The following is a 14047-nucleotide window of genomic DNA, read 5'->3' on the forward strand; positions in this document are numbered from 1 at the left end:
TAGGAGACTGATAGGACATGAAAGACAAGTATTATTATTTAAAACTATAGTATTTATTGCTCTGTACCGAGTACTGACTTGAGCATGGAGTGCCTTTACAGGTAGTGTCCCCCACCAATCGAAGACAGAATTTGGCCAATATGCAGGACTCTAAAGATTAGCTAGCAAAAACGACAAGAGTATTTTCGAATGGGACATTTCCAAACGTGTTCTTATTCTAGACGATCAAGGATTTTTGCATATTAATTAATCTATAATTCCAAGAGATAGACTTAAACCATTCACTATTAATAAGGTTAAGAAAGTCTTTGTGAGTTAGCCATGCAGCCTCAAATATAAAAGGAAGGCTCGTTCTAGGACACCAAATGTAGGGAAAAACGAAGTAATAGAGGAGAATGGTTGGACTTGAAAGGGTGGAGCTAAATGACTTCTACATCAGGAAAAAGGAGACGCCCCGTCATATTTGATAGTGCTCTATCCGACCTCACCATCATGTTTCCTCTCTGCCATGTGAATGGATTACCCTGAAAACCCATATCAAGAAGGCGAGTATCTCTCACACAGTCCCTAAAGGCTTGATCACTACGAACAGTAGCTTTGGCTGAGCCTGAGCCCCCTCTCCAAAACCCTAGCTGCTTCAGCCATGACTCATTTCCGCTGAATTCACCACTATGCAGCTGTCATTTCAATTCGCAACAGTGAGGTAAGCGAAGCTACCGTCGGTTCCGCTTCGGCATTTCCATGCATCATTGCGATCATCACCGTTTCTTTTTATGCTTGTAATCAGGTGCAAGCGCGTTGTTTGTGAGGAGGAGGACGAAGAGGCATGGACCGTGTGCTTCTCCTCGCGTGCGTCATTTGCAGGATCCTCTTCACGGTCTTAGGCTTGGCTTCGTTCTTCAATCTTCATCCTCTGGACTGTGAACTGGAGGCCATGGCGAATTTATAGGTATCTCATCCAGATTCTCTCTTTTTCTTGAGTCTGTTTACTTATTTGGACTTGGAACTTTAAGCTTGTGGTTTCGAGATTGAATTGTCATGCTGCACTGTAAATGTTGTTGAATTTTTATGCAATATTGCTTTTGTTACTTTAATTGGTACTTGTTTTGAAGTGATTGATATTTACTACATGAATGGTGCAGTGTTGGATTACCAAACACATAGTAAACCATAATAAGTAATAAATTAATATATGTGGAATTATTCAAAGAGAGAGAAGGGTTTGATATCCTACTTTTGAATTTGTTCTGTTGCCACTAACCAACCAACCAACCACTACCAACAAAAACACAGTATTTCAATACCATTATAGGTGTTTAATCTAAGGAAGGTAAGCTAACAAGAACAACAAATGGCAGAAGGGTCTCATCTCATGTAAGTGATGTCTATAAAAGGCAAGCCACTAGTCTTTTGGAACATGCACACTTCCTCTTCAGGATATCTACAGCTGCCTAATTGAAATCAAAGTTATAACATAACCAGGTATGGCCTCTCACCAAAGCTGCATGATCTTGGCCTTTTTCATTGCTATTTCCTTCTCAAGCATGGACATGGCATTAGCAGTACGCCAACTGTTGCAAACAACATTGCCACCTTTGCCTACAGTTCCAACATTGCCTCAGGGAAATGTTCCACCTTTGCCTACTATCCCATTACCATCCATTCCTAACATTCCAAGTGTCCCACAGGTCACTCTGCCACCACTTCCAGCCACTTCACTGCCAAACTTTCCATCAATCCCAACCATTCCAGCCACTTTTCCTTCCATCCCCTTCTTCTCTCCACCACCTTCAACCACCACCCCCTGAAACTGAACCTCCCCTGCTTCACTTGGAGTTTGACACTCTCATCTCTACTATGGATTTTGATTCTTTCTTCCTCTGATTGGCTCCTTATTTTCTGTCATGTTTTAGTCATATACTATACACATACATTCTTTTCTATATGTTGTTTATCTTCTGTTCGGGATGCTTTTAGCTTTTCATTGTTCCATTTGTTCTTCGCTTTTCAATATCTTGTTGCACTTTTTGCTTTACTTCATGTACTTGGAGACCCATTGTAATAGACTCTATTATTCCATGATTATAAATCTTCCTTTCTTGATCACTTTCACAAAATATACATTGCTAATGTTTAATGTTCTAACACCGTAAATTTCAATGAGCTATTAGACACGTGGGCAAACAAAATTTTATTTTATTTGGAAAAGTAGCAACGTAAATGGATAAATATCAAGGTATCATTGCTAATGAGCTATTAACTTTGTCCCATCGGTGAGTAAAAATATAGGAAGGTACTTGTATATATAATTTAATCGATATATATAATTCATAATGTTACAAAGTTAATAAAATATCTAATAATCAACTTTAGTAATTTTATATTATATATAATTCATCATTTTTATAAGTTATGATGGATATATTAGAAATATTTTGTATTGTTTAGTAATTTTATATTAAAACCTTTGTAATATTACTATTATATAATAAAACTTTATTTAGAATAATTATTTGTGTATTTTAGTATCTTTTCTATTCATAATTATAGAAAAACTTATTAACCTTATTAATTAAATGGGATTAATATTTATAATCTAGAAGGGGGTTACAGTTGCACTCTATGACACTTCACAGGGTCACACTTAACATAACTTTTCATTTGTTAAAATCATTCACTGTCAAACTGCTTTTAAGATTATCAATTATTCCCACAAACAATCATAAGACTTTACAGTGTGTTTTTTCTTCACTTACACATTTTATAGGAAACTAGAAGTCTTCCCATCCCTAAATCACTTCAAGTCAAACACGTTTAAGTATGAAACTATTAAGCAATGAGTCATTGAAAAGTAAATGCATCATGTTATAGATAATATAAATTAACACATGTACAAATTTCTAGATCCCTATCATTCTCTTTCTGTCCAAACTGTTATACTACTTGGGAGCTCGAGAGCAAGATTAAGGAAAATAAAGCCACTATTTTCAGTTCCTAATTGGCTTTGTGGGGTTTGGTTTCAAGGCCAAATCCAAATGGGTAAAGGGGATCATAGTGAGAATCTCCAACATTCATTGGCAACTGATCAACGGTTTTGAACCATGTCCTTGGAAGCTTGCCACTGAAACCATAATCACCAAACAACACATCAGTGACACCATGTCCTTCAGAACCTGGAAGCCATGCAACAACAAGTGCTTCAATCACATCAACATATGGCTGTATAACCACAGGACGACCAGAGATGATTACAGTCACACATTTGACTCCTCCACACACATTGTTTATGGTGTCTGCCCCTTTTCCAGAGATTGTCAAATTCATGCTATCACCATTTGTTTCAGCATATGGTGTCTCTCCAACTGCCACAATGGCATAGGAAAAGTTGTTGGACTTTACATACTCTAAACTTGGGTTCTCCTTGTAGACCACCTCGGTGTCTTTGTCAACTGTGTTCTTGATAGCACTAAGAATTGTTGTACCTGCAGATCATATAGGCCTTGTCAATATTGCATTTTAGCCTAGAGTCTATTTTAATACAAATTTAGCATATGTTTGATTTTACATTCATGATCCACGTTTAGACAAAAATCATATCAAAATTTATGTTAAAGCAACTATTTGTTGCTTCTACTGATAGACAAACTTTGTAAGCTCAAATAAGTTTGTACCTTTGGTAATGTTGTTGCCACTAAGTCCTTGCCATTCAATGGTCCAGCCACCACATTGATATCCTAGATTATCAGCATGGCTTCCAGCAACTAGAATTTTTTTAGCCTTTTTAGGAAGAGGGAGTAGTGGCTCATCTGCATTTTCACCATTCTTCAATAGAACCAATGATTTCCTCACAGCTTCCCTAGCCAAATTTCTATGCTTCTGTAGAGTTACATTGACAACACAGTTATATCAGAACATGGTGGATATATAGATAGAAATTGTTTCTTAAAAAAGGCAGAAAACTGATTAATTTTTACACATTTTGTGATTGACTAACCTGATTCCCAATCTGGTTGGCTAGACTATTATCAGCCAAAGGATTCTCAAAAAGTTCCATAACGAATTTTACCCTCAAAATCCTCTTTACTGCATCATCAATTCGGCTCATGGGTATGATATTCTTTTTCACCTGTGTGGTTAGGCCATCTATGAATTCTGTAAAGTTATAAGGAATCATTACCTGTAGCATTACCAGAGCAAGTATTAGAAGATGACACATGTTATGTGGAATATCAATTAAGGCGATATCATACATAATCAACGCAATCGAAATATTTTACCATGTCAATTCCAGCAGTGACTCCAGCATAAATGGAATATGAGTAGTTAGCATGAGGAGGGTAAGTAATCCTATCAATTCCCTCCCAATCTGATATGACAAAACCCTGCAAGAAACCAAAGGATTTCAGGACTCGTTCATAATTTTGAATTCAATGGTGCCCTGATGAGTTCAGTGTTGTTACCCTGAAGCGTAGTGTGTTCTTGAGAAAGTCAGTGACCAGATTATGATTAGCATGCATCTTTTCTCCATTCCAGCTTGAATAAGAGACCATGACCGATGCAACACCCTTGATGATTGAGTTATAGTAGGCTGGCATGTGAATGCTTAGCAATCCATGTCTGCTTATCACTGTGTTGTTCTCATCGATTCCCTTTGTGGTTCCACCATCACCAACAAAGTGCTTTGCGCAAGCTACAACTTTCTTCCTGTGCAATTTCAATAACATAAATTGATCATTGTCATTCCTCATGAATACAAAATTGACATCAAGAATAAAATCAAAGGAGCTCTGAAAAGGTCAATATTTTATATGATCAATTCTCAAATTATAAAATAAGGATACAAGACTAAGGCAATAGTGTGAGTTCTTACTTTCCAGCTACATATGGAACACCCTTTCTGGAGTTTTCAGGGATTTCACCTTGCAGTCCTGGAATGATCTCAGTCATGGCTTGAACTACCTTATGATCTTCACTATAACTTTCATAACATCTACCCCATCTTGGATCTCTACAAACCTATTCAACATATAATAAGGTAAGACTGAGGTAAAAAAATATATGGTACAATTATCAATTAGGATGTTCTCGCTTACAGCTATGCAAGGTGCAAAGGCATACTGAATTCCAGTTGCTCTAACTTCAAGAGCTGTTGCTTCTCCAATCTTCCTCACTAGTTTAGGGTCCCTGTTTGATCAGAGTTAAACTTCATTAAGATACAGAAGCATATTATAATTTATTTGCTTTAACTATAATTAACTTTGTAAGTTGTAACCAACTTTTATTCAATCACCTTTTGTAAGCGCGAGTTTAAAATATGTCACAGCATCACAGGGTAAAAAAAGAGTGGAGAAAAGAATAACAAAAGAGCAAAAATATACGACCAAAGAATTCACATGACATGTACAAATTGCTATTATTATGACTTTCTGACAATAAATTATGTGTTTGGATTCTCAACTTAACATATTAAAACGCAGAAAAACACAACTAATAATTGCTTATATGATTCACTTGAAGTGTGTGGATGAGAATATAACCATGAAATAAATATTTGATCACGACAATAATAACGTTTTGGGCACGAGTCATTCTACTTTTATTGTTGTTTTCAACCACGTATAATTGTTAATTCAGGTAAGCATTGTTTATTTGGTTTGCGCAATTTAAAAATCAATATCGATGTGTATAATTGTTAATTCAGGTAAGCATTGTTTATTTGGTTTGGGCAATTTAAAAATCAATATCGATGTGGTTAACAACGTGACAAAATAAAAATCATGTCAATTTCTGGTTCTATCTCAAACCAACGATTTTGTCAATCGGTCATTTCGTAAGTGATGATTGTTGAAACTAAAATTGTCATATCAATTATGAATTATATAATGAATGAGACAGGTAATTTACCTGGTAGCTCCTAGTCCAACGTTGTGAGGAAAAATTGTTGCATTATAGACATTATTATGGCCATGAACAGCATCAATCCCATATATCATTGGAATTCCCAATCTAGTTGATAAAGCACCCTTCTGGAAATCATTCACCATGTGAACCCAATCCTCTGCTGAAGCCTTTGCCTTTGGAACACTGCCACCCCCACTTAGCACACTCCCTATGAAAAAATGAAAAAGTAAATTACTTGAAATAAATAAATAAAAACTTACATAAATTCCAATCACCCACTATCTGTTAAGAAAAACACACAATGAATCACTAGAGTAAGTGTAGTCTAGTGGGGTTGAATATAATATAGAATCTGGTTGGATATAGGTTACAAACATTTTTTTTTACAAAAAATAAAAGTATTTTTCTGGAGAAACACTTCTAAGTTTATATCTAAACTAGTTTATACATAATCTGAGACTTAAATTATATTATGGTCATTATAATTATTCAAAAAACAAAACAAAAAAGAAACCTTACCAATATAATACTTTTTCATGACTTCAGCAGAAGCAACCGAACGCTCAATCTGCACCATTTGTCCAATTTTCTCCTCAAGTGTCATCCTGTCCATAAGATCCTTGATTCGAACATTGAGTGGCTGTTTTGGATCTTTATATTTGAAGTGCTCTGATTCTGCCATGGCTACCCAACATTGCAGGAGCATAAGCCCCACCAAAAGGATGCATATTTTGACCATTTTTTCTTCTCCTCAATGCAGCTTCACAATGAGAGATCAGAAACAGAGTCAGTACAATATTGTCAACAAATACAAGTACAATCAATCATTAGCATTTAGCAACATCAGAAAAGGCAAAAATAACAGTAAACAAACAACAAAAAACAACATTGTCAAATTCATTCATGCTGTTTAACAGAAGAAGAAAAAAATAATAATAATAATAAAAGAAGATGGATCCACATGCAAGTGACAGTGAAAACTGAAAAGAGATACATACTACACCAAGGTTCTAGAACATAAGAGGAATGAGACTCTCACCTATGTTACTGAGATATGAGAGAGAGATGCGTATGTGCTCCTTCATGTGCTACGGGTGTATGAATATATAGAGGGGGAAAACTCAACAGGATGTTACCACTTCAGTATCGTTTGAAATCATGGATAAAGAGATAAAAGTATATTTTATCTTATCTTTTAACTTTTTTTAATTCCAGTTTGATTATTGTGGGTGTTTTGTTGAAATGATTGATCACTTCGAAATCTGAAATAAAATTTATTTAAAGATATGATTCAGTTTCATAACTGTAACTAATAACTAATCTTTTTTTTTTTATTATTATTTTTTTATCTCTCGAGTGCCAGAGACTAATATGTTAAAATACATAGACTTTATTTAAGGGAGCATTTTACCTCTTTTGATATATGTTTTCTCAATGTAATCACCAACTTGAGTGGCCAATTTTGGACAAATTACATATTGCAATATGATTTATGTATATTCACGCCAAAATAAAAATAAATAAATAAATAACATTGTTTTCTTAATATTGTGTATTTTTTATCCCTTAAAAAATTATTAAATTCAATTTAATTTTAAAAAAATCTTATCTAATAATTTATCTCTTAAAGAAAATAATCTTATCTGATTATTTAATATTTAAAGAAAATAATCTTATTCTAATCAAGTTTCTTCACTTTTCCTAACGAACTTAATTATCATAAAACTTTTTTTTTTTATCATGACTACTTATCCGTCATCAGTAAATATTATTTCAATTAATATTTTAGCTAGTATATTTCACATCCGATAATTTATTTTAGTGTGCATATTTTATAAGTAATATATTTATAATAATTAAAATATATAATAAGTTATACAAATAAATATATAAATTATATTCAAAATTTTAATAAATAAACATATAAATTATATTTTATATTTATAAAAGATAATTTATATTGTGAAACAAAATTATTTTTTATTATTGATAAATTATTTTTAAAATATTAAAATTTAATTTATAAATAAATATGATAAATAAAAAAGTTGAATTAGATAAAATGTTAACAAAATGTTAAACAATTTTGGTAAAAACGTAACTCTTAAAAATACTCTTGTACGTTTATTTCTAATATAAAAATGACCAAAGATTTATTTAATTCATAAATTAATTAAATCATAAGAAATTAAAGTACAAAAGTTCTAAAATAACTCCTAAAAGTGCAAGATATCTATTCATGTTAATATATAAGAGTGATATTAGTTATATTTTAAATATATATATATATATATATATATATATATATATAGAGAGAGAGAGAAAAGTAAAATTTCAAACTTTTATTCAAGGATGAAGATTTGTTTCAACATGAATTAAAATCAAATATACAGAAATATAATTTTATCTTTTTATTAAAAAAATATGTTGAATACTTTAAAATATATATTTTCTGTAAACAATACAAAAATATTAGAAAAGGTTATATTATCATAGATAATAATTTTAGCTTATTTTTATCAATCATTTTTAGATATTTTTTTCTATCGTTTTATGTTTTTTAATTTAAGTTTTATATTTTTATTTTAAATTAAATTTTAACATTTTAAAATTAATAATAGTTAAAATAATATTGTTATTTTTTATTCTTAAAAATTATGAATAATTAAAATAACATTGCCTTATAATATAAGTTATTTATTAAAAATTTAAATTATATTTTATAAGTTTAAAATATTTATTTATTTAAAATTTTAATTATAATATAATTTAACATTGCAAAAATATTTATTTATTATAAATTATAACTATAAAAAATAAATATTTATCATTTGCATTACATATGCTAAAATCAATCCTTATATATTAAGCACAAACGTTTATCTTGTACAAGTGTATTTTTATCATTTTTTTTCTCAACTAGAGGATTTTGAAGAATTTTTATTAATTTTTTATCTAATTCCGTTTTTATCTTTTCTAATTTATTTATGAATCATATTTTAATATTTTTAAAATAAATTATCAATAATTAAAAATTATACTGCAATATAAATTATTTATCATAAACCTAAAATATAACTTATATATTTAAAATTATTTATTTATACAAATTTTAAATAGAATATATATATTCAAATTAAATTTTACTTGTATATAGAATTTTATAAATTTTAGAAACATAAAATATATATTTAGGCATGTAACACCCCATTTTCATAAAATATAATATAATTATTTTATTAATAATTTTGATATTTTTATTTTATTAGTAAGGGTTGTTAAATATTTATTTTAATTATTTAATATATTTTATGTAACACCCCGATTTTCATACTTTTTATTAAGGGTGATTTAGTAATATTCATAAAATTTATTAAGGGTGACTTAGTAGCCCAGAACGGGCAGTTCCAAACTACTAAAAAAAACCTATTTTTGGTAGCAGAGAACGAGTCGTTCCCAATCTGGAACGAGCCGTTCCAAACCACCAAAATAGCCTATAACCCTAGTTAGGAACGGGTCATTCCAAATATGGACGTTGTGAGTTAAAACTTATCTCCAGAACGGGCTATTCTGGTTTGAGAACGGGCCGTTTCAGATGTGAATTTTCCACATGATGAAAGGATCCAAAACCGGTCGTTTCGGATCTGAAACGGGCCGTTCTGGCCACTCCTAAAATCCATAAATAGAGCACTCAAGCACTGTTTCTGGACACACTCTCTGGAGACCAAGGAGAACCAAGAGAAGGAGATCAACCAGATTCCACTCTAGCTTCGCCTTTTGCTTATCCTGTAATATTCATTTTTCTAAAGGGGGTATTTTTGTAATTTCTATTAATGGCATTTTTGCAAATTTTATTAAAGTTTGAGGGGTAAATGGGTAACTTAGAATGGGCTGTTCCAAAATTGGAACGGGCCGTTCCAAGCAATAAAAAGACACTAAATTTTAAGTTGGGAACGGGTCCAGAACGGGCCGTTCCAACTGGGAGAACGGGTCGTTCTGATTTTGGAACGGACCGTTCCAGTTTAAAAATTTGCGTACATTTGAAAGATTCGGAACGGGCCGTTTCGAATTCAATACGGGCCGTTCCGGGTGACTCTGGTTGCCTATAAATAGGAGGCAGGGGGTGAAAAAAAATATAACTGGAGAGAAGAGAATCCTAGAGAGAGAAAGAGGAGAGAGAGAGAAAGAAAGAGAGGGAAGGAGAAAAGAAAAGAGGAGAGAGAAAGAGGAATCCAGTAGAGGAGGTTCTGTCAGGGGAGAGAAAAGAGGAGGGAGAGGAGGAGATTCTGCCCGAGTTTCGATCCTTGTTTAAGGAGAGAGGTGGAGATTCTACCCGAGTTTCGATCCTTGTTTAAGGAGAGAGGTGGAGATTCTGCCCGAGTTTCGGTTCTTGTTTAAGCAAGAAAGAGGAGAAGGTTCTGCCCGAGTTTCAGTTCAGGTTTATCCAAGTAAGGGTAGTGCTTATAAAATTAATCTAGTGCGTATGAGCATGATAGGAATAGTATAATTTTAATATGCTATTTTATGTGGAGATTTTCATTTCACATAATATAATTTGGATCAATTGATGGTTGTGACACCCTCTACCCGAACATACATATATAGTAATTGTATAAAATAAATAAAATAAAATAAAATACAATTCTTCAACATAAGACGATCAAATCTCCAACAACATAAGGGTAAAGAGTTCACATTCATGAACTTAATCCAAATAACATGTAGAGAAATTACAAGGAAATGAAACTGAGTTTTTTTCAAAATGATTTAATAAAAATAACATTCCAATCTATTCCTATTTAAGCCCCGATATCACATGTCCTATCAGAGCAAATCCCAACATAGAAGCCTAAGCTTCATCACCAACATCCTCAGCCTCATGCTGATAATAACCTGTATGACAGTTAGAGAAAACAACACAAGAGAAAAGGGAGTGAGAAACATCTCACTCTGACTCACAGTGTAGAAATATATGCCAAATAGCCAAACACAAACAAAAACAAGTATAACATAGATAAATTAATAATAACATCACACTCATCCAAGACATAAACCATCACTTTATCATATAACATTAAGAATGCATATGCATGGACACGGACTACATATTATCATGCATGTGGCGCCAGTAAAACATCACATGGCATATTGCCGCTAGCAATACACGAAGAGTAGTCTAGGAGTACATGTCGGGTCACACCCTCTGCGCACTCTCACTAGAAGGATATACTACCAGAGTCTCGTCGGGATAGCTAAGTCGCCCAAGATACATCCCATGCACACAATGGGCGAGACTGGGACTTCCAAACCGAGCTATCCCCAAGGACTAATCCCCAAAGCTTTTACACTAGGGGCCTTCTCTGGCGGTGTATTCCATATCGTACCCTTAAAACACTTATGCAAATGATGCATGTCACTCAAGACTCTATGCATTCTCATATCTCATTATCATTTCTCATGGTCATTTTACATCATATTTCATTATCACATTTCATATCTCATGTTTCAATCACATTTCGCATTATCTCATCATATTCACAAGGCCTCCACATAGTACTTTAATTTATATCAAAACTCATTTATTTATAAAATTAAATACATATTTTTACATCTCATCAAACAATAAATATAATAGAGCAATCAGAAATCAAAACAGAAAATATTTATATTTTGCCTATTTCTCATAGGGTTTCCCATAGGAACCCATAGAGCACTCTAAATCATATCAAAACATATTTATTCTCAAAATTAATCACATACTTACACATCAAATTCAACAAGGAACATAATAGAGCAATCAGAAATCAAAACAAAAAATATTTATATTTTGCCTATTTCTCATAGGGTGTCCCATAGGAACCCATAGAGATCTCAAATCATATAATTAATTTCATATAAGAAAAATAATAAACAAAACAGATACAATTGGGAGAAACCCCTCATACATGAGCATACAAAAAAAATACAGCAAACACAGGATTGGGGGCCAATCCCACTACCCAGCATATATTCCCATACCCAGAGCAAGATTTCTCACTCTCCCCCTTACCTGGATGAGCAGAAGACGGATGGTCTTGGTGTGATCTAAGATCGTTCCTGAGTACTCTTCCTTAGTGCTCTTTGTTTCTCCTCTCTTTTTTTTCCCTAACCCCTCAGAATGCAAATGAGGCAGATAGGGTTAACACTACCTGATTCCTTTCTTAAAATTATCTATTGGGCTGGGTCAACCCAACCCATTTCCCTTCTCTTCTAACCCACTTCTCTTTCTCCTCAAAATAATTAAATAAAATAAATACATGTATATTATAAAATATTTTTCCTCTATAATAATAATATATTTCTGACCCAAAATATAATAATAAATTTTAATAACAAAATATCATATAAAATCAACCTTCTCTTAAAACATATAAATATTTATTTAAAAATACTAATAAAAATACTTATTTAATACGTACAAAATAATTTTCCAAAATAATAATTATTTAAAACGTACAAAATAATATTTCTATATAATTATTAAAATAATTATGATCAAATACCATATAATAATAATAATAACAATAACCTTTTTGAAAACTGGGGTGTTACAATACTTCCCCCCTTTTAAGAAATTCGTCCTCGAATTTCTGAAATGAAGAGGTTTGACTATGACTCCTTCATTAAACTAAGATTCTTCCTAAACTTCCTAGGCAAACCCACAACAAAGTCTAGACGCTTATCTCACTTCCAAACAGGGACATCTAAAGGTTACAAAAGTCCTAAAAGGCTTCTGATGTTCTATCTTAGACTTATACCATACTAAACATGAGTACACAAGCTTCCTCTACTCCTCTCTTCACCTTAGGCCACCATGCTTCCGCTACGTCACTCTGATACATCTTAGTAGCTCCTAAATGGATGTTAAGAGTACTCTTATGTCCTCCCTCTAAGATCATTTTCCTAAATTCAAGATTAGTAGGCCATAGATTCTATCATTGAACCCCAAAACACCATCAACTTCCACTCGTAAAGGGCTATCTATACCCCTACCAATCCTCTCCACTTGGTTCACTAAGAAAGGATCTAACTCCTAGGTTTCTCTAATCTCGTCCATTAATTCATTAGTCACTGTCAACATAATTGATTCAATGCTCCTAAAGGTAATCTCACACACCAAGCTTAAGTCTCTAAACTCTTCAATCAAATCCAACTCTTAAATCATCAAAGATGATAGATGAAAGATCATCCTACTCAAGGTATCTTCTAGAATAATAGCTTTATTTCTACGACCCTCTCCAAAGATCAAGTGCCTAAGTGTAAGTTCACTAAGTACACAGAATCGGTCTCCAAGTCTTACCACTTCATCTATACCCAAGGCAACTCTTCTCTCCATTACCTTGTCCTATAGCTTCATATCTTGTCACCAAATTGAATCAACTAATTATGCTTCTCCAATTTCCTTCAACAATCCACTCGTTACTCGAGTCATACCTAGTCTCACACTACTAAGGGTAACCTCATAAGCCAAACTTAAATCCTTAGACTAAGCCAAAAGACTCATCTCTCTAACCATAAGGAAAGTAAAATATAAAGGTTTCCTACTCAAAGCATCGATCACCACATTGGCTTTACCTAGATAACAACTAAAATTAAAATCCTAGTCCTTAAGAAATTCCAACTATATCCTTTGGTCAAAAGATATTTAAGGCTTTAACGATCACTAAATACCTCAAGTTTAGAATCATATAGGTAGTGTCTCCAAATCTTAGTGTAAATATCATAACTACTAACTCAAGGTCATGGGTAAGGTAATTCCTCTCATGAATTCTTAATTTCCTAGAAGCATAAGCTACTACCATTCCTTCTTGCATCAACACTCTGCCCAAACTCATCCTAGAAGGACCACTATATACCACAAAAGACTTACTAAATCTAGTAGTATTAACATTAATCAATCTTTCCTTAAGAGTTTGGAAACTACTCTCACACTTACTATCCCACACAAAGACAACACTCTCCCTAGTTGACCTAGTCAAAAGTAATGTTATCTTAGAAATTTCCTCAATAACTCTCCTATAATAATAAGCTTATCTAAGAAAACTCTTAACTTCACTAATTGGCTTAGATATCTCCCCACTTAAACATAACTTCTACCTGAGACAGA

At 32.7% G+C, this 14047-nt stretch overlaps 1 protein-coding gene and 1 long non-coding RNA gene across 6 annotated transcripts; one reads left to right on the forward strand and one right to left on the reverse strand.

Annotated features, from left to right (window-relative positions):
* The first annotated feature begins 251 nt into the window (after positions 1 to 251).
* On the forward strand, positions 252 to 6588 carry LOC145950218 (uncharacterized). 5 transcript variants are annotated; one of them, XR_014428334.1, is made up of 3 exons: positions 313 to 703; positions 788 to 949; positions 6451 to 6588. It is a non-coding gene; the product is annotated as an uncharacterized LOC145950218 (long non-coding RNA). The 5 variants fall into 5 exon arrangements; XR_014428329.1 differs by having other exon boundaries at positions 6448 to 6586; XR_014428328.1 differs by lacking the exon at positions 6451 to 6588 and adding an exon at positions 1294 to 1484.
* LOC145950217 (uncharacterized) lies at positions 2845 to 6640 on the reverse strand. The gene is made up of 9 exons (XM_083061263.1): positions 6421 to 6640; positions 5905 to 6109; positions 5094 to 5184; positions 4871 to 5016; positions 4461 to 4704; positions 4278 to 4382; positions 3995 to 4177; positions 3672 to 3876; positions 2845 to 3482 (listed from the first exon to the last, which is right to left on the reverse strand). The coding sequence occupies exons 1-9, from the start codon at positions 6638 to 6640 to the stop codon at positions 2995 to 2997; spliced, it is 1887 nt and encodes a 628-aa protein (XP_082917389.1). The 3' UTR covers positions 2845 to 2994.
* Between the last annotated feature and the right edge of the window lie 7407 nt (positions 6641 to 14047).

The sequence above is a fragment of the Cajanus cajan genome, chromosome 1 (assembly GCF_000230855.2).
Source record: "Cajanus cajan strain Asha chromosome 1, NIPB_CcT2T_4, whole genome shotgun sequence".
NCBI lineage: Eukaryota > Viridiplantae > Streptophyta > Magnoliopsida > Fabales > Fabaceae > Cajanus > Cajanus cajan.